Below are 20,983 nucleotides of genomic sequence, written 5' to 3' on the forward strand. Positions count from 1 at the left end.
ATAAATAAGTGAATTCACGTAGGAGGCAGAGAGGAGTGGAGAGAGAGCAACCAGCAAGAAAACAATGTCTTTTGTAACCCACTGTGACAGCGGGGCTACACGACTTTCCCTCTTTCATAAATCATATTTCACATTGTCAAGCAGCAAACAGAGCGAGGGAAGGAGGGAGGAGAAGGAGGGAGGGAGAGCGAGACAGAAGGGCCTTCCATCCATCCTCCTCTTCTTCTAAACAGGCACTTTCTCCCCCTCCATCAAAAATGTCTAAGTTAAAGTTGTTACTCAATATACGCTGGCCACCTCGCCTGTCTCTCTGAGACCTTGAACCAACCCATAACCACTTCCTACACACGTTTAGGTTTGTCCTTGCTGATCTGAACTGAGTGAAACTGTCAGAAAGCTGCCAACCTGGAGGGCTAGGTGTAGCTGGGACTGTATTGCTGATACCGTTCTAATCCTCGCTACTACTTTTAGTGCATCAGTTAGGAGTCAATGGCCTAAAGTTATGGGCATAGGCGTTAGTGTGGGATCGGCCTTTGCTTCTCCAATGAAGGGTGTACTTTGAAAGGGGACTCTGTTATTTCAGAATGAAAGACCATACTCTCCCACATATCGTTCTCCCAGAATGAATTCTGTTCACTTCAAATGCATGATACGTGCTATGTGGCAATGAAGAACATTTTATTTTCATCCCTAAGAGTGTCATGCTGACAGTGATCTGTATCAGAGAACAAACACTTGGCTGTGTTATTATTCCTTGGCAAACACACAGTATATTTCACAAACCCTCTGAAATTATTAAATGCACAGATTATTGTTTGAGCTAAAATGCATTATTCTCACAGAGCCAGAGATAAATAGCCAACATCATGTTCCGTTTATAGTAGACTACGATAATACACTCTGACTTCTGCACAAACGCTCATGAATATGGCTGAGTGGTTCCAGTGGATTCCAACAGGTCTGTCAAATTAAGACATATGATATTTCCAAATGTCCAGATAAACTGAATTTCCTTAGTTCGGTGTGTTTTGAGTGAGATGAAGAGTTGACATGTCCTTACAGCAGTCTTTGCTGAACAGGTTTCATCCAGTCAGTGCTAGTGGTGATATTCCCAAACATTCCCAACGAGGAGAGGGATGTTGGGAAAACTACAACGATTCCCTCCCCTCCTCACTTCCGGATAGTGGTGACGCTACAGGAGCAAGCCTCGGCTTAGAGTTATTTCGTTTCTGTGACAATTTCCAATCCCAGCTGTGACAAAATAGTCATAAAAGGTCCCACAGTCCAGTATGTCATTGTCATGTTGTCCAACGGGAAAGAGAGGGGGGGGCATGGGGGGGTATTCACTCTCCTGCAACTGTGCCCATTCTCTCTCATAGCCCCTACCCTCTTTTTCTCAACCCCCTTCTCTCCCCTCATCCAGTCTCACACTTTCTCCTCATCCCCTTATTCTTTCCCTCTCTCAGTGTCTGTGAAGTAGGGGTGAGGGGCAGATGGGTGGACAGTTTATCCCCCCCCCCCGCTAGGACAGTGTCTCCATCTCAAACTGGGTGTGTCCATGTCCGTTAGATGTGGTCGCAGTATTGGACCAGGCCTCAGCCGGGCGAGTGTTACCCGATTTAGGAGGCTCCCCTTGGGGTGAGTGGGTGATGGTTAGAGGACCAGGGTCGGTTCCTGGGGGGGGTTCGGGCGGGGTGGGCTCGGGGGGCTTGCGGTCGTAGTAGAGGGCCCATAGCAGGGTTAGGGTCAGGGTCATAGCCAGAATCTGGGCCACTCCTATAGACACACCCAGGAAACGCAGCACCTGCAGTTGCTTAGTCCCCCGGATGAAACTGTAGATCTTCGGCCCGCAGCCCTGTAGTACACACATGCACACACGCACGCACACGCACACACGCACACACACACACACACACACACACACACACACACAGACAGACAATGGAACACAATAAGAGCTTGTCATTTTAAGAGTTGAACCTAATTTATGTTGAAATATGGCATATGTTTGATCCATGTTATATTAATGTTACATTCATGTAATATTCATGCTGTTTCAATGTTTCAGTCTGTCTGTCTCGCCAGGGGCAGACCTCCCATACTAAGTCTGTGAGCTGTACATTTTCTGTAGGAACAAAATGAAAACGCTTTCTCATCCTATCACATGGATAACATGTACATGGAGAGAAAGAAACAGAGGGGGAGAGAGTGAGAGAAAGAGAGATGTAGGGGAAGAGAGGACGACGGTAGAGAAGTGTGGAAAGAGAGGGAATAGTAGTGGAGGTATAGAAAGGCCAGTCTATTACTTCCTGACTGAGGGATATTCACTCTGTGGTGCTACATACCAGACTGATCTACTCTACACCTTACTGCTGCCAGAGAGAGAGGGATAGAGAGAGAGAGAGTGAGAGAAAAGTGGAAGGAAAGGAAAGTCCTGTGGAGAAAGGGTAGTAAACGTGGGGGGAGAGAGGCTGTGATAAAGAAAGAGAGAGAAAACAGACAGGAGATAGAAAGGATAGACCATACATTCCCCTTGAATCCCTCCTCGACTGACTGACTGACTGACTCATCCTCACTACACACAGCATCTCTTTGTCCCTCTGTATGCCTGGTTCTACTTAGTGAGGCGTAGCAGCAGCAGCACTAACACTTCATATGAACCTCTCAGAGTTTACATTTAACACAATTAGTAGCCTCTCTCTCCCCCTTTTCCTGTATCGGCACTCTCTTTACCTCCTCCTCCCTTTCCCCACACCCCTCTCTTTTTCCAGTGTCACAACCTCCCCTTTCTCCACCCTCTACCTCCATCTTTCCCAGGCATGCCAGTCCAGGTGTGTATTTTTGTTTATTATTTACAACGATGGTCTACACCGGCCAAACTTGGATGACGCTGGGCCAATTGTGCGCCGCACTATTGGACTACCAATCACGGCCGGTTGTGATACAGTCTGGATTCGAACCAGGTTGTCTGTAGTGACACCTGAGATGAAGCGTCTTAGACCACTGCGCCACTTGGAAGCCCCTGTATGTGTATGTCAGGCAGGAACAGCCTGCTCACCCAGCATTTCTCACCCAGGTGACAATGGGCAGCCTGGCAGTCTTCACCTGGCACACCGGGCCTGCTATAACCCTGTTAGAGCCACACAACTTGGCCTAGACCACGGGGAGGGGAACTGTTGCTAAGGCTAGGGGGTTAACAGTGTTGACTAAACACAGCAGACAGACATGTTGAGGTGGAGGTGGTCAGACTGGATAAAGGACAGGGTTGGTTTGGGGTTAGACCAGGACAGTGGTTGACTAAACACAGCAGACAGACATGTTGAGGTGGAGGTGGTCAGACTGGATAAAGGACAGGGTTGGTTTGGGGTTAGACCAGGACAGGGGTTGACTAAACACTGCCTGCCTGCCCGCCTGCCTGCCTGCCTGCTGCCTGCCTGCCTGCCTGCCTGTTGCCTGCCTGTTTGCCTGACCTACTGCCTGCCTACCTACCTGTCTGTTTGCCTGCCTGTTTTCCTACCTACCTGCCTGCCTGCCTGCATGACTGCCTGTTGCATGACTGCCTGTTTGCCTGCCCTACTGCCTGCTTACCTGCCTGTCTGTTTGCCTGCCTGTTTGCCTGCCTACCTGCCTGCATGCCTGCCTTTTTTCCTACCTACCTACCTGCCTGCCTGCTTGCCTGCCTACCTGCCGGTCTACCTGTTTGCCTATCTACCTACCTGCCTGCCTGCTTGCCTGCCTACCTGCATGCCTGCCTGTTTGCCTACCTACCTACCTGCCTGCCTGCTTGCCTGCCTACCTGCCTGTCTGTCTGTTTGCCTACCTACCTACCTGCCTGCCTGCTTGCCTGCCTACCTGCATGCCTGCCTATTTGCCTACCTACCTACCTTCCTGCCTGCTTGCCTGCCTACCTGCCTGCCTGTCAGTTTGCCTACCTACCTACCTACCTACCTGCCTGCCTGCTTGCCTGCCTACCTGCATGCCTGCCTGTTTGCCTACCTACCTACCTGCCTGCCTGCTTGCCTGCCTACCTACCTGTCTGTCTGTTTGCCTACCTACCTACCTGCCTGCCTGCTTGCCTGCCTACCTGCATGCCTGCCTATTTGCCTACCTACCTACCTTCCTGCCTGCTTGCCTGCCTACCTGCCTGCCTGTCTGTTTGCCTACCTACCTACCTACCTACCTGCCTGCCTGCTTGCCTGCCTACCTGCATGCCTGCCTGTTTGCCTACCTACCTACCTGCCTGCCTGCCTACCTGCCTGCCTGTCTGTTTGCCTGCCTGTTTGCCTGCCTGTTTGTTTGCCTGCCTACCTACCTGCCTGCCTGCGTGCCTGCCTGTCTGTTTGCCTGCCTGTTTGCCTGCCTACCTACCTGCCTGCCTGCGTACCTGCCTGTGTGTTTGAGTGGGTGTGTGAGAGAAAGGTGAGATATTAAAATAGAGAGAGAGACGCTAGGGTGAAAGTTTGCTTTGTATTCTCTCTGTATCCTACTGGCAGGCTAGCTGGCATTGCTTGGCGTACCTCACCCCCTACTAGACTTTGTTTGTGTGTTCCCCACAGCATACCTTGTCCCCTGATGGGCTTGATGAGGCGTAATAGCTGCACTCTGTCTCAACAATCTGGCAACCGCAGCAGCCAGAAGGCACACTATGCTATCAAGCCTGTGATTGGCTCTAATTGAGTTGTATGGATTTCTCTCCACCATTGAACACGGCAGGTCATTTCAGGCTGCAAATAGACATCCCATTGGAAACAGGTTGTTGTAAATGTATTAACTCCAAGAAAATCCTCTCCACTCCATTCAGAATGTAAGTAGCCTATATCAAAAAGTTTATTGTTATTGTCTCTTCTGAACTAACAGGTTTACTCAGTCAGTGAATAGGAATACATAAGCCTGTGTGTCCCTTTCTGATGATGTCACAGGGGAAGGTACGTCAATGGCAATTGGCAGATCCACCTGGGGCTACAGAGAGCCGTAATGATCACCTGTAATGATCCTAACTCTTTTCAGGGTGGGGTCAGAGGGTTCAGTAGGTGAACAGTTCACCAGAGGTCAAGCCACAACCTAACACTTACTATGAGGTCAGAGGGTCACTGGGGCACTCCTGGGGACACTCACCTCTTGGTGAAGATCACCGAGGTCACGGTAGTGGGCGTGGCGAGCACATCCTGGATACTGATTGGAGCAGCAGGAGTCTGGTGGCCATTCCATCTCTGTCATCTCCAGCCAATCGGTGAAGTAGATGACCCCACAGCACTTAAACTGGGGAACACACAGTCAAAGAAAATGTACATACATTAGCAACCCTTTATAACTAGCAATCTTGCATATTCAAGCACTAAAACATGAATAACCTCTAATAAATACATGTAATATCTTATTAAAATGTTGCTCTTGGGTTATGATATAAAACCACTAAGTGTGTGTGACCTCTGGGGTAGTGACCTCTCACCTCCGTCTGGAAGGTGTTCCAGGTGTGTGTTAGCCACTGGTAACGCTGCAGGCCATAGTTGGGCATCCTGGACTTCAGACTGATTATATCTGACCTCTGAACTGAGGGCTTGGACAGAACATAACAGTGTAACTCCATTAGGGCTGTCCCCGACTAAAACAAATCTTGGTCGACCGAGAGTCGTCTGTTCTTTCGACCAATCAATTGGTCAAAATTTTCAAATGTGTATTTTTCCATATATAGGCACTTCCTATGTGTTTTAATTAAATCAACTACAGTGCATTCGGAAAGTATTCAGACCCCTTGACTTTGTCCACATTTTGTTACATTACAGCCTTATTCTAAAGATTGATAAATTATTATTTTTTTCTCATCAATCTACAAACAATACCTCATAATGACAAAGTGGAAACAGGTTTTTAGATTTTTTTGTAAATGTATATAAAATGATGATACTTAAGTATCAAAAATAAAAGTATAAGTATAAGTAATTTCAAATTCCTTATATTAAGCAAACCAGCCGGGCACGATTCTCTTGTTTTGTTTTTTTGTTTTTTTACGGATAGCCAGGGGCACAAATGAAGCATTTGTGTTCAATGAGTCCGCCAGATCAGATGCAGTAGGGATGACCAGTGATTTTCTCTTTTAATAGCGTGAATTGGACAATTTTCCTGTCCTAGTAAACATTCAAAAGTTAGTAGAACTTTTGGGTGTCAGGGAAAATGTATGGAGAAAGTACAAACTTTTCTTTAGGAATGTTGTGAAGTAAAAGTAAAAGTAATCAAAAATATAAATAGTAAAGTAAAGTACAGATACCCCAAAAAACTACTTAACTAGTACTTTAAAGTATTCTTACTTAAGTTCTTTACACCACTGCCACAAATCAGGCCCTTAAGAGTGGTCACACTCCTTAGTACAAGGCACATGGCAGCCCGCTGGAAGTCTCTGAAAAGGCACCTAAAGGACTCCCAGACCATGAGAACCAAGATTCTCTGGTCTGATGAAACCAAGATTGAACTCTTTGGCCTGAATGCTAAGCGTCACGTCTGGAGGAAACCTGGCACCATCCCTACGGTGAAGCATGGTGGTGGCAGCATCATGCTGTGGAAATGTTTTCAGCGGCTGGGACTGGGAGACTACTGTAGTCAGGATCTATGGAAAGATGAACGGAGAAAAGTATAGAGATATTCTTTATGAAAACCTGCACCATCCCCTTTGTGCAGTGACACTCCCCATCCAACCTGATAGAGCTTTAGAGGATCTGCAGAGAAGAATGGGAGAAACCCCAAATACAGGTGTGCCAAGCTTGTAGCATCATACCCAAGAAGACTCGAGGTTGTAATTGCTGCCAAAGGTACTTCAACAAAGTACTGAGTAAACAGTCTGAATACTTATGTAAATGTGATATCAGTTTTTTTTTATACATTTGCAAATATTTTTAAAAAAAAAGTTTGCTTTGTCATTATGGGCTATTGTGTGTAGATCGTTAGTAGATCGGGTATTGTGTGTAGATCGGGTCTGAATGCTTTCCAAATGCACTGTATATGCAGTGAGCTTGTCTGATGCTTTAAGCGCACTGTTTGATTAAATAATTAAGCCACACAAATGACTAGAGGGAGTCCAACCGCAATTTATTTGAGTGTGCCGGGCCGGGCTCAGACTTTCTGCGCTGTATTAAAAAAAATGAGTGACTAGCACCCGTTGTCTCTCTCTCCCTGCTGCAGGACCACCAAATAACATCAACAGTGTTTATCGCGCGTTGCTGAAGCTGCAACATAATTCCAGCCATTTCTGACTGAAAAATGATGTTACCGAAATCCCTAATTTGTTTAGGGAAAACAGTCCCTATTCTCTCAACCCTTGCTCTCTTTACGTGATATATGAATGCATCGCATGCACGTGACCATTATGACCTATAGCATATCATTATCACACCAAGAAATTGGTTATAACAAACTCTGAACACCGTAACACACGTGACAGCAAAATTGATGCAAAGAATGTGACAAATAAACTCGAAACGGGGGAATGTTAACTGGTTGCTCAGGGGGTAAAAAAATGTGTGGAATAAATGTGACTAGTTGTGGAAAATACTGGAGATCAAGAAAAAGAAGATAATGAGCCAGCTCTGTGTGCATATTATCTGTCACACCCTGGCCTTAGTATTATTGGTTTTCTTTATTATTTTAGTTAGGTCAGGGTGTGACATGGGGAATGTTTATGTTTTGTTGGTTTTGGGTGTGTATTTGGAAAAGGGGTTATGGGGTGAAGTATATGGTTTTGTGTTGAGTGTAGATGTCTAGCGTTGTCTATGTTGGTTAGTCATCTAGGAGAGTCTATGGTTACCTGAATGAGTTCCCAATTAGAGACAGCTGATTTCGGTTGTCTCTGATTGGGAGCCTTATTTAGGGTAGCCATAGGCTCTCATTGGTTGTGGGTAATTGTCTATGTCAGAACGTTAGTAGCCTGTCTGTCTATGCACAACGTTTGTAGCTTCACGGTCGTTTTGTTATTTTGTTATTTTGTATAGTGTTTTTGTGTCGTGTTCATCTTCGTGTTTTTGTTTAATAAAGAAGATGGCTTATTTTCCAAGAGCTGCATTTTGGTCCGTCAATCCACCACACGATCGTGACAGAATTACCCACCATAGGACCAAGCGGCATGGAAGGCGGCAACAGGACATACCTACACAGGATCTCTGGAGTTGGGAGGAGGAATTGGAAGAAGATCCATGGGCACAACCTGGAGAATATCGCCTCCCTCGTGAAGAGCTGGAGGCAGCGAAAGCCGAGAGGAGGCGATATGAGGAGGCAGCACGGAGACAAGGCTGGAGACCCGTGAGTACACCCCAAAAATTTCTTGGGGGGGGCCTTAAAGGGAGGGTGGCGAAGTCAGGTAGGAAACCTGCGCCTACTCCCTGTACTTACCGTGGAGAGCGGGAGTACGGGCAGACACCGTGTTACGCAGTAGAGCGCACGGTGTCTCCTGTACGCGTGCATAGCCCGGTTCGGTACATTGCAGCTCCACGTATCGGCCGGGCTAGACTGAGCGTTGAGCCATATGTCATGAAGCCGGCCCAACGCATCTGGTCACCAGTGCGTCTCCTCGGGCCGGCGTACATGGCACCAGCCTTACGCATGGTGTCCCCGGTTCGCCTACATAGGCCGGTGCGGGTTATTCCACCTCCCCGCACTGGTCAGGCGACGGGGAGCATAGAACCAGGTAAGGTTGGGCAGGCTCGGCGTTCAAGGGAGCCAGTACGCCTGCACGGTCCGGTATTTCCGGCGCCACCTCCCCGCCCCAATCCAGTACCACCAGTGCCTCCTCCACGCACTAGCCTTATGGTGCGTGTCTCCAGCCCTTTACCACCAGTGCCTAAATTACGCACCAAGCCTCCTGTGTATACCCAGAGTCCTGTGCGTCCTGTTGCTGCTCCCCGCATTAGCCCTGAGATGCGTGTCCCCAGTCCGGTACCACCAGTTCCGGCCCCACGCACTAGGCCTAATGTGCGTCCCCAGGGTCCAGTATGCCCTGTTCCTGCTCCCCGCATTAGCCCTGAGATGCGTGTCCCCAGCCCGGTGCCACCAGTCCCGGCACCACGCACCAGGCCTACAGTGCGCCTCAGCCGGCAGGAGTCTGCCGTCTGCACAGCAATGACTGAACTGCCCGTCTGCCAAGCGTCATCTGAGCCATCCGTCTCCCCAGCGCCATCTGAGCCATCCGTCTCCCCAGCGCCATCTGAGCCATCCGTCTGCCATGAGCCTGCAAAGCCGCCCGTCTGCCATGAGCCCACTGAGCCGTCCGCCAGACAGGAGCCGCTAGAGCCGCCAGCCAGACAGGAGCCGCTAGAGCCGTCCGTCAGACAGGATCTGCCAGAGCCGCCAACCAGACAGGATCTGCCAGAGCCGCCAACCAGACAGGATCTGCCAGAGCCGCCAACCAGACAGGATCTGCCAGATCAGTCAGCCAGCCATGAGCAGCCAGATCCGTCAGCTAGCCATGAGCAGCCAGATCCGTCAGCCAGCCATGAGCAGCCAGATCCGTCAGCTAGCCATGAGCAGCCAGATCCGTCAGCTAGCCATGAGCAGCCAGATCCGTCAGCTAGCCATGAGCAGCCAGATCCGTCAGCTAGCCATGAGCAGCCAGATCCGTCAGCTAGCCATGAGCAGCCAGATCCGTCAGCTAGCCATGAGCAGCCAGATCCGTCAGCTAGCCATGAGCAGCCAGATCCGTCAGCTAGCCATGAGCAGCCAGATCCGTCAGCTAGCCATGAGCAGCCAGATCCGTCAGCTAGCCATGAGCAGCCAGATCCGTCAGCCAGCCATGAGCAGCCAGATCCGTCAGCCAGCCATGAGCAGCCAGATCCGTCAGCCAGCCATGAGCAGCCAGATCCGTCAGCAAGCCATGAGCAGCCAGATCAGTTAGCCAGCCATGAGCAGCCAGATCTGTCAGCCAGCCATGGGCCGTCCCTCAGTCCGGAGCTGCAGTCCCTCAGTCCGGAGCTGCAGTCCCTCAGTCCGGAGCTGCCATTCCTCAGCCTGGTGCTGCCCCTTACCCTGGTACTGCCCCTGACCCTGGTACTGTCCCTGACCCTAGTACTGCCCCTGACCCTGGTACTGCCTCTTACCCTGGTACTGCCCCTTAGTCCGGAACTGCCCCTGAATGCAATGGGGTTAAGGTGGAGGGGGGTTGTTTGGAGGAAGCCTAGGAGGTGTTTAGGTACTGTGGTGACGTGGGGACCGCGACCAGAGCCGGAGCCGCCACCGTGGATGGAAGCCCACCCAGACCCTCCCCTAGACTGTATGGTGCGCCCGGAGTTCGCGCCTCAAGGGGGGGGTTATGTCACACCCTGGCCTTAGTATTATTGGTTTTCTTTATTATTTTAGTTAGGTCAGGGTGTGACATGGGGAATGTTTATGTTTTGTTGGTTTTGGGTGTGTATTTGGAAAAGGGGTTATGGGGTGAAGTATATGGTTTTGTGTTGAGTGTAGATGTCTAGCGTTGTCTATGTTGGTTAGTCATCTAGGAGAGTCTATGGTTACCTGAATGAGTTCCCAATTAGAGACAGCTGATTTCGGTTGTCTCTGATTGGGAGCCTTATTTAGGGTAGCCATAGGCTCTCATTGGTTGTGGGTAATTGTCTATGTCAGAACGTTAGTAGCCTGTCTGTCTATGCACAACGTTTGTAGCTTCACGGTCGTTTTGTTATTTTGTTATTTTGTATAGTGTTTTTGTGTCGTGTTCATCTTCGTGTTTTTGTTTAATAAAGAAGATGGCTTATTTTCCAAGAGCTGCATTTTGGTCCGTCAATCCACCACACGATCGTGACATTATCTGTGCCAAACAGGAGCTGTTAGATTACAATGTCATTCCTCTGACCGTTTGGAACAATGTGAACAACACTAAATACATTATAAGCATAACAGAGAGTCTGTTGTAATTTCCAAAATGGAACCGTTGACTTATTGTTTATGCTAAGTATTCAAAGTTCGCTTTATTTGATTTTGAAATGAAAATGCTTGATTGCATTTCAAATCATGAATGACTCATATGCTGTGTGATGACGTGAACGAATAAATAAATGATTGATTGATTGATACAGTACTAAAGCTTATATAAGTATTGAAATATAGGCCTCAGTAAGTTAGGGTATCAAGTCCTAACAGGATGTGCTCTTAGGCCTGCAGCTCGAAGGTGGTTATACAAGGCTGCTATACAACGCCTACTAATGAGAACAACATGACTTATTGTAATACTAACGATGATCATGACAATAATAGTAATAGCAACAATAAGAAGGAGATCAAGGAATAAAGGAGGGTTATTATTACTACAAATATAATTTGTCTGATCATTTGGAACAGTGTAAACAACACTCAATAAATGATCAATAATACCAGAGAGGCGGTTTTAACGAGATACAAAGTGTGAAGCCTTTATTACAGCAAAGCAAAGACTAAACAACAGCCCAATTTGTGAAATGATTTAACCGACAGGTTGTGGTTGGTGCTCACGAAGGCTTGGTGCTCACAGAATCAGTATGCTATTAACCAAACACTCAAACAGGCAATATAAGCAGGATCTGTATTATTTTTGCAAATATATATGGATGATTTCTAAAGCTTATTATAACGGCTATTGATTATAGACCTAATTCAGTTGTGATTTCCTCTCTCCTCACTTTTCTTAGACAATTAAGGCAAAGGCTGTTCTCTCATCTTCTAACTCTGCTGCTGCCTCCACTGCTTTGTTCTCAACACCAATATGCTGGTTAACTTTGCTATTATGCCCATAGCGACAACAGCACACTGATGTGTTTCAGAACCGGGAACAGCGACCACTATCCAACACAGGAGAAACCCAATCTGTTATAAAATTAGATGATTTTTATTAGTGTTGCACCATTGTTCCTACTTAAAAGAACCATATACAATTTCAGTAGCAAATGTCTTAGAGTCATGGACTGTACCATCCCCACAGCCTCCACAATAGATCAGTCCACTCAGACAGGCGTGAATCAGACAGGTGTCTTGTACGCCATGATATTTTGTTTTTGCTACTGCTCGACTAAAGAAATCTCGGTCCACCAACAGCCTATCGACCAAACAATCGACCAGTCGACTAAATGGGGTCAGCCCTAAACTCCATCTCATTCAGTATAGTTACATTCAGTTCAGCCATATATTTCAGTTCTACTTCAGCTGAGAACATTTCATGTACAGCTCATGTATTATTGTCACAAGATACTCAACAGAAAGCCCTGAAACCATATTGGAGCAACAGTCACAGTGGTGTATATTTAGCTATCAGCTCTCTGTTTCAAGCCTAGTTATATAGTCCAATCCTCTGACCATGCCTCAAATATTTTCAAACACACAGCTTCTGACTCTCTCCTCTAGTGTTTCCCAGGCCTCCAACACTCCGGTATGTAGTTGCTGAGGTTGACAACGGCTTGTTGTCTAAACAATTACCACTGTCTGAGCTCTGGGGAACCAGACCAGAGCTGTTCCGCAGAACCAGTCTGACACACTTAGCATGCATAACTTATCCCCCTCTCCTCTCCTCTCCTTTCCAATAAAACCTCCACCTAACTCACCCTTGGGCCTCCCTCCCCTCCTTCTTCCTCTCTCCTTCACCCTTTATCCCTCTCTCCTCTAGTCTTGTAATGAGATGTGTAATGTGATAAGCATAACATGACCCAGGTTACACAGAATTCCCCTGAAGCCAGGTTGGTGCTACCTTGGTGCTACCCTAGAAGTTTTCTGATAAAGGACAAGGCACAAAGACTACAATACCCACAACCCCCATGCGGCATGGCAGGTATGTCACACTGAGGGAGGCCTGTGGCACTGTGGACTCAAACACGGACACAAACACACCTGCGCGGTCGGAGCGAGTCCCACCTACTGTGATGGGACATCAAAGCCACTGTGGGCTCTTTCATGGTGGAGAGATAAGCCCCTGGCCCAGTGGAGGGGCAGCCCTGTAGGGGAGAACCCGTTGTAATAGAGAGCCCTGCCCATTGTGTTCAAACACCCACAACCTGAGCAGGAGGGAGAGAGGAGGCAGGGGGAGGGAGGGGAATGAGGGAGGGATGGGAACGGGGGACACAATTATACCCTATCTTAGGGGTACTCAACTCTTACCCTACGAGGTCCGGGAGCCTGCTGGTTTTCTGTTCTACCTGATAATTAATTGCACCCATCTGGTGTCCCAGTTCTAAATCAGGACTGCTGGACGTTTCTTTTAGTTAGATTTTTTGGTTGTTCATATATAGCACCAGTACCATTTCCCTGTGCTCTTTGGCCTGTGCCCTGCACTGGCCATGTTGTTTATTGGGTAGCCCCAGTAAGCAGAGAAAGAGGCGAGCTCTCTGAGCAGAGCAGAACATGACTGGCATTTATGTTTATTCATAGCACAGAACAAAATATAGACAAGCCTATAAGGACAGCCCCCACACATAGAGCTGCAGCATAGAGCTAAAGCATAGAGATACAGCATATAGAAAATCAGTGCCGCACTCACCTCGTCATACGTCCACACCCCACTGGCCAATTCTACACAGAAGATCACCAACAGACTGCCAAAGTACTAAAGAGACAGAGACAGACAGAGAGAGAGAGAGAGAGAGAATGTTAGTGTTGAGGCTAGACAGAGATGTACTGTGCAGTGTCGTGTCTGAGTGATTGATCGTCATGGTGGATGGTGGGAGAAAGTGCTTTCACACACAATGAGTAGTGATGTTATGTTCTTCAATCTCGAGACGCCTGTTCCACTCATGTCACATACACACTGACACACATTACACACACACACACCTATTTCCACAATTTCACATAAAGAAAAAACATTAAAATGTTCAATCTTTCAGACTTTCATGTAAACACAACTGTGCAAACACACACACACACACACACACACACATACACACACACATATACACACACAGGTCTTATGAAGAGTGATGCGTGTGTCAGCCATTCTATTGGGGGCATGTTAGTGGTACAGGGTATGTCTGACAGCCTGTTTGTTTGGAGTGTAAATATTATTGGCAGACAGATGGCTCTGCCTTGCCTTTGTTAGTGCTACACTCCATTTAGAGCAGCCCAGTCCCAAACAACACAGACACACACACACTCACACACCTCTCACCCAGAAACTCATCTCACCACTCAAAAACATCTCCCCTGTCTTCTTCTCTCTGTGTGACCTTTTCACCCTTCGAACCCCCCTCTAACACACATACCAAGACATACACATACAGTACATCAATACTTCACCATTCTACAAGGACGATTTCCAGGTGTGAAGAGAATATGAAACTTCCCTTGGCCCCTTCTAGCTTCAATATACACTGAGTGTACAAAACATTAAGAACACCTGCTCTTTCCATGACATAGACTGACCAGGTGAATCCAGGTGAAAGCTATAATCACTTATTGATGCCACTTGTTAAATACACTTCAATGTAGGGAGGAGACAGGTAAAGAAGAATTTTTAAGCCTTGAGACAATTGAGACATGGATTGTGTACGTGTGCCATTCAGAGGATGAATGGGCAAGACAAAATATTTAAGTGCCTTTGAACAGGGTATGGTAGTAGGTGCCAAGTGCACTGGTTTAAGGGTGGCCAAAAACTGCAATGCTGCTGGGTTTTTCACACTCAACAGTTTCCTGTGTGTATCAAGAACGGTCCACCCCTCAAAGGACATCCAGCTAATTTGACACAACTGTGGGAAGCATTGGGGTCAACCCAGGCCAGCAGCCGTGTGGAACGCTTTCAACACCTTGTAGAGTCCATGTCCCAACAAATTGAGGGAAAAGAGGAGTGCAACTCAATATTAGGAAGGTGTTCTTAATGTTTTGTGCACTCAGTGTATTACCTTTCTCATAGAGATGTGTCTTTATGTTTCACACATTTCATTTCACGGAGGAAGCTCTCTCTCTCACACACACACACACACACCCACACACACACACACACACACACACACACACACACACACACACACACACACACACACACACACACACACACACACACACACACACACACACACACACACACACACAGAGAGAGGTTAGAGGAGGGTTGCAGTTGTTTGAATGGAATGTCAAGGCTTCCAAGAATGGATTTCCTCCTGTGTAGAGAGACTTACAGCATAATTCCCTTCCCTCGCTGATACTCAATTAACACGTATACAAGGGCGAGAGAGGGAAGACAGGGAAAGAGAGGTGGAGGAACAGAAGAGTGAGAGGGGGAGAGCTATAAGTTTAGGCTAAGGGGGATTTGTTTGGCGTCTTTAAGGAGGGACTATTTTTAAGCGACCTTTCTATGCGTTCGCTGGAACAGCTTCTCAGATTAACTTAAGACCCTGCAGTCGTCCCTAACATACCCCAATATCCCACAACGCACCACTGCATGCATATAAACATCTACAAACATCCCAACAACCGCTTAGAGACCCTAAATGGACGCCTTGACGCTTTTCAGTAGCTTAGTCCACAACAGAAACACAACTATCCATAACATATAAAGGTTTTAACTGAGCTTAAAGCCAGGGAACCATCAATTGCCCACCACAGCTATGATTGAAGGGAGAAGTTATTCAGGTAGAGAGCAGAGTCGGGGTGGTGGGGGGCGTTCCTCTGAAAGCTGGTGAATGGGTATGTGGGTAACCCAATCGCCACTCACCCATCTCAGCCACCTCGCCATAGCGGGCAAAGACGGGTGGGATAGCGTTACCCATTGTCCCTCTCAACCGAGATAATATTGTCTCCGGATGGTACAGTCCAAACACTGGAATGCCAGGGCAGAGTTGCAAGGAGAGAGGGATGAATGAAGTCCCAATGGAGGGGTGGACGAAGCGTGAGGGAGACCCAGAATCCAGGCACTTTGGTCGGGGAGAGACTGACACAGGAAGCCCCTCCCTCTCCGTCTCCCCACACAGCACACCTGGGAGATAGAGCCACAAAACAGGCTCCACCCCACCCTATCCGATGTCCTGCCCTTCCAATCTATAGGAATATGAGTAATCATGTACCTGCCCTGTTATAGTTTTTGTATGCATGACACAAATTGGTCAACGGAAATAGTGCATTATGCTGCCACGAATGCTTCTGTATGGGAATACATGTTATGTATGCAAGACATGTGTAGTAAAGTAATGCTCCGTAGCATATGCTCTGTAAGCACAGAGATGATACATTGTTTAGTCATCTGCATGCATGGTCGGATGGAAATGGATTTTTGGGGTGTTGTCTCTCTCTCTCTCTTTTCTGTACCTCAGTGGGTTTCTCTCTCCCTCTCCTTCACCTGCTCTGACTCAATCCACCTCTTTACCTCCTTTCTTTTATCCCTGTTTCTCTTTCATTCTCTCTTTTTGTTGTCCCACACTGACAGTGGTGAGTGATTGAGACAATCACACACTTATCTGTCCATCTCTCTTCCTCTCTCTCTCTCTATCTCTCCCTCCCCCTCCTTCTCTCTGGACATCCATCAGTGCCCAGGGTACCATTACTCAGGCAGGCTCAGACAGCAGCAGTGGTGAATAGTTTTACAGCTGTACCTATCCACAGGAGCGTCATTCCACAACACACCGGCAACATCCCCGCACAAGGCCCTTGCTCGCTCAGAGGGGGCGTTCGCTAACACAAGACGCGGCGCAACACGCTTACGGGATGATGAATGACCATTGTGGCGCTGCATTGGATGAGTAACGGCTGTAAAATCGAGAGGGGAATTCTCGCTGCATCTCCCTCCGGTGTATGAGCGGTGGAACTATGCGACTGTGTTGCTGTTGCGTGAATTTACAGGCCTGTTCCAGGGTTTATGAGGGCACAATAATATTACTTTATTGAGATGTAGAGGACATCAGGCTGTTACAGATGATGAGGACAATAGCACATGAAGATAGATAGGGGGGCTACTGTGTGTGGAGCACTCTGTGTGTTTGTGTGTGTGTGTGTGTGTGTGTGTGTGTGTGTGTGTGTGTGTGTGTGTGTGTGTGTGCGTGCGTGCGTGCGTGCGTGCGTGCGTGCGTGCGTGCGTGCGTGCGTGCGTGCGTGCGTGCGTGCGTGCGTGCGTGCGTGCGTGCGTGCGTGCGTGCGTGTATTTCAAGGTTGTATAAATGTGTAACTAACACCGATAGCTAAAGAAAACCTTTCAGAGATCTACAGCAAGTACAAACCGCTTCTCCAACTAAACCGAGCTCATCCCAGTTTCCACACACACACACACACACACACACACACACACACACACACACACACACACACACACACACACACACACACACACACACACACACACACACACACACACACACACATACATACATACACTCAGAAACACACGTTCATTTCATTCAGACACGTACCCAGGATAGGAGTAGAAGGTTGCATTTCAGTGTGCCGCAGTAGCCCACCATGGCCACGATGACAAGAAAACAACACACTGCAATGATGACGGGATGGACAGCCGGAGAATACGTGAGAACGGCTGCTTCCTCCAGCCTACAGAGAGAGAGGGGGGGGGGGGGGGGGGGGGGTAACTTGGCAGTCTTTTTGTTTATTTATCTATCCATCCTGCTATTGCTCTCCCTCTCCCCTCCCTCTTCTCTCTCTCTCTGTGTGGCCTGTTGCATTATTATTAATACAGCAGACAGCAGCAAATAGTGATTACACTCCGTAAGAATATGGATCTCCTCTACCGCAGAAGTTACTGTCAGGGGCCAGTGAGGGGTGAGATGGTGATCTGTGGACAGGTCTAGGTGATGAGAAACTGTTGAATTCAAAAAGTTATGCCGTTGATGATTTGTGGAAAGGTTGCCAGGTATGAGTCGAGGAAGTGAGATATATTATCCAACAGACCCTCCTCTCTTTATCAGTCTCCTTCCTCCTCTATTCTCAATCTCTTCTTATTTACTGCTCCAACTCATATATACTAATTATCTTCCTCTCACACTTTCTCCCTGTTATCTCTCTCCTGTTCCTGCCAGTACATGCCCACTGAGAGGTGTCAACATTGAGATGCATATCACTCACCTGGTGTGGGCCGTCAAGGTGAGTACAGTGTTCAGGTAGTCCCTGAGCCAAGCAGCCACCCCCAGGACACATATCGACATGAGCTGAGGGAGCAGAACACACACACACATGGAGAGAGAGATAGAACACACAGACACACACATTACACACAGACACACACATAACATTACAGTTTCACCAAGTAGGCCTACAGTAAACACTTCCACTCAAAATATGTTTTGTCTGAAAATGCTTATGGCAGTGAAATATAATCCATGAACTTGGTATGGCAACAAAATGTTGCCTAGGGGGCATTTTGCCATGTGTTCAACACTTGCATAATCCACTACAACAACCCTGGAGCACTTATCAAATTTAATGGCCTATAAATAGCATGCAGTACAATTCCAAACATGCAGTTTGTTTTGCTTGTTGGGGGTCTCCGCTTCTCTTACCCAGAAGAGTAAATTGATAGCGTAGAGCAGGCAGCGCAGGCACCTCACCGCGTCCTCGCGAGCCATTCTGAGCCCAACAGCAACCGGTGGTCAAAACAGGACTCCTCATCCTAACCCGCGCCACCATGGCAACATCATTAACTAAAATGAATATAAATCAATTAAATTGGGATTGTTAGTCTGTCCCATGAATACAAAACGAGTTCTCAGTGTTCCGTGTAAAACATACCGGGTTTACATGTCTCTGTGCGTTCTGCGCGCGCCTTTCCAATGTCTTGTTTTAGCAGCCGAGGTAGATCCGTGGGAATATCCAGAAAGCATTCACAACAGGTGGTTTCTTACTTTCCCCAGTCCAGGAATGATGGAGTGTGTGGATGAGCGCTCAGCGGTGCTGACATATCCAAATCAATCATCACTCACTTAGCAAGGTATACTGCGAAAACATATCCAGAACATTATAACAAAACAACTTCTTATAAGGGTTTTTGCGCCAAATGAACATAATCCATGTGGTTCAATTATTAATGTTCAGCACTCCTTTGACTCCCAGAGCAAACGTCAAACACTAAAAATCATACTATTGCACAGCAGCCTAAATCAAAACAAATAAAATATAACTTCAGTTGCGCACGTAGACACTGATTCCCAAAATCGATCTCTCCACAAAAACAATCCCCCGGTGGTGGTATGATAGGCCTACCTATCGTCCAATTCAGAGTGCCGAGTTAGTTATGCGCTGTCAGTTCAACTTTTCCATGTTTGAGTGGCCAAAACTCAACTCGCAGTTTGTTCTGTGTCATCCAAAGATGTTGTCCGCGGGGTCCTAGCGCTTCGTCTGATTGCAATGCAGGAGTAACAACAGCAGGAGCAGCAACAGCAAGGCTATGGGTCTGTAGGGGGTGATGGAATGTGGACAGCTTTCCGCCTCCGAGATATAGCATACATAGGTCAAGAGATCACATCTAGAGAAACTATTATTGTCTGGAGTAAATGTGGGATGGGACTTCATCATGGAACTTCACTAAAGAGAGCAACAATAATGCTGTAATACGTGTCACCCCTTTCCCACAGATGTGCATGGCTATTCAATTATATTCTGTAGTATTCTATTCTATTCTGTTATATTCTATTCTGTTATATTCTATTCTGTTATATTCCCTGTGGGATGACATTGCATAAGCCTATCGCATACTCTTCTTGATACATATTCTTGATGATTTAGTGTATTAATAAAGGTGTCAATCCTTCAGTTATGAAACACTGAGCATATCTCAACCATCTAAAGCTTTCATTAGATAATCCGATTATTGGTTAGTCTATCTCTATCCCTGTCGATTCTGAGCTCATTCTAAGAAAACACATGAATGAAAAAGGGGAAGGAATGAGTTACTCCTTAGGCTACATAATCAACAATTAAAAAGAGGAACAATAGACTCAGGTCGGCAGGCATTGTTATCTTAATTTATTGTCTTTTGATCTGTTTTTAATGTCCAAAGTCTGGCCAGGAACCAAATGGGATTGATCAGCTTTATTGTTAGAGATGCATACAACAAAATAGAAGAAATTGACATTATCTCTTGTGTTTGCTGATAACAATAATGTTGACTCAATAGATTAAAGGAAATTACATCACAGCATAGACTTGCTTGGGTGGTATTCAGTGTGCCAATCCAATGGAGGCAAGGAGATGTGGGAGATTATAAAGGAGATTAGTGTCACGTCTGCTTCCCCCCCCCCCCCCCCCCCCCCCCCTCCTTCTTGAGGGCGCCAGGCTGCCCTGCATCACGCACTCCTATCATCCATTGTGCACACCTGCCTTCCCTCGTCACGCGCATCAGTGATATTGGACTCACCTGGACTCACTCATCAGCTCTATTCCCCGCTTCTGCATTAATTCTTTTTTGTTTGTATTACTAGTTTGCTGACGCTGTTCCTGTCTCGTTCCATGCCCGTTCTTTATTAAATGTTTGACTCCCTGTACCTGCTTCGTCTCTCCAGCGTCATCCCATGTGACAATTAGAGGGAATGAGGATGGTGTGGGGTGGGGTGGGGTGGGTTGGGATGGAAATGGTGAATGGGGGGTTGGGAGAATTGAGAGAGGAGTGAGACAGTGTTTGGTGCATGGGATGGATGGTTTAGAGCTTGTAATGGAGGGTCAGGTTGAGAGAGATCATGAGGAGAATAGAATAGAGCTTGTTATTGAGAGGATACCAAGTGCGAGAGACTGGAGAAGGGGGTGAGACAGTGAATGAGAGTGAATGAAGGTGCACAAAAGAGTGGTGAAGATCAATTGCACAATTCATAAGACAAAAAAAAACACGTTTCATATGATTTATTAACTTTAATTTTCTACTGCGCTCCTCAACACACTGAATGAAAATAAACTAGCTTCTCGTGGGTCTATTCTTATGGGGACATGGTAACCTATAGATTGTCATTGTTTTGGATGAACAACAAAATGTTAATGAATCCCTCCTATAGACCTACAGTACATCCAGAAAGTATTCACACCCCTTGACTTTCTCCACATTTTGTGTTAGTCTGAATAAAAATAC

The 20,983-nt window shown here is 47.1% G+C and overlaps 1 protein-coding gene across 1 annotated transcript; it reads right to left on the reverse strand.

Moving 5' to 3' along the window:
• Window positions 1-659: 659 nt before the first annotated feature.
• On the reverse strand, window positions 660-19,180 carry LOC129838710 (tetraspanin-12-like). The gene is made up of 8 exons (XM_055905854.1): window positions 18,658-19,180; window positions 18,429-18,569; window positions 17,995-18,077; window positions 17,328-17,463; window positions 13,475-13,540; window positions 5,450-5,557; window positions 5,116-5,259; window positions 660-1,855 (listed from the first exon to the last, which is right to left on the reverse strand). Exons 2-8 carry the CDS (start codon window positions 18,492-18,494, stop codon window positions 1,523-1,525), a joined length of 936 nt encoding a protein of 311 aa, XP_055761829.1. The 5' UTR covers window positions 18,495-18,569; window positions 18,658-19,180; the 3' UTR covers window positions 660-1,522.
• Window positions 19,181-20,983: the final 1,803 nt, after the last annotated feature.

This window comes from Salvelinus fontinalis, chromosome 39, assembly GCF_029448725.1.
Source record: "Salvelinus fontinalis isolate EN_2023a chromosome 39, ASM2944872v1, whole genome shotgun sequence".
NCBI classification, from domain to species: Eukaryota; Metazoa; Chordata; class Actinopteri; order Salmoniformes; family Salmonidae; genus Salvelinus; species Salvelinus fontinalis.

What these genes read in the sequence shown, in the direction of transcription:
- LOC129838710 (XM_055905854.1), bottom strand. Translation starts at nt 18,494, where the DNA reads ATGGCTCGCGAGGACGCGGTGAGGTGCCTGCGCTGCCTGCTCTACGCT. An exon ending in CTATCAATTTACTCTTCTGG is followed by an intron (nt 18,078 to 18,428) that starts GTAAGAGAAGCG and finishes CTGCTCCCTCAG; the next exon opens with CTCATGTCGATATGTGTCCT. An exon ending in GGGTGTGGACGTATGACGAG is followed by an intron (nt 5,558 to 13,474) that starts GTGAGTGCGGCA and finishes GTTCTGTCCAAG; the next exon opens with CCCTCAGTTCAGAGGTCAGA.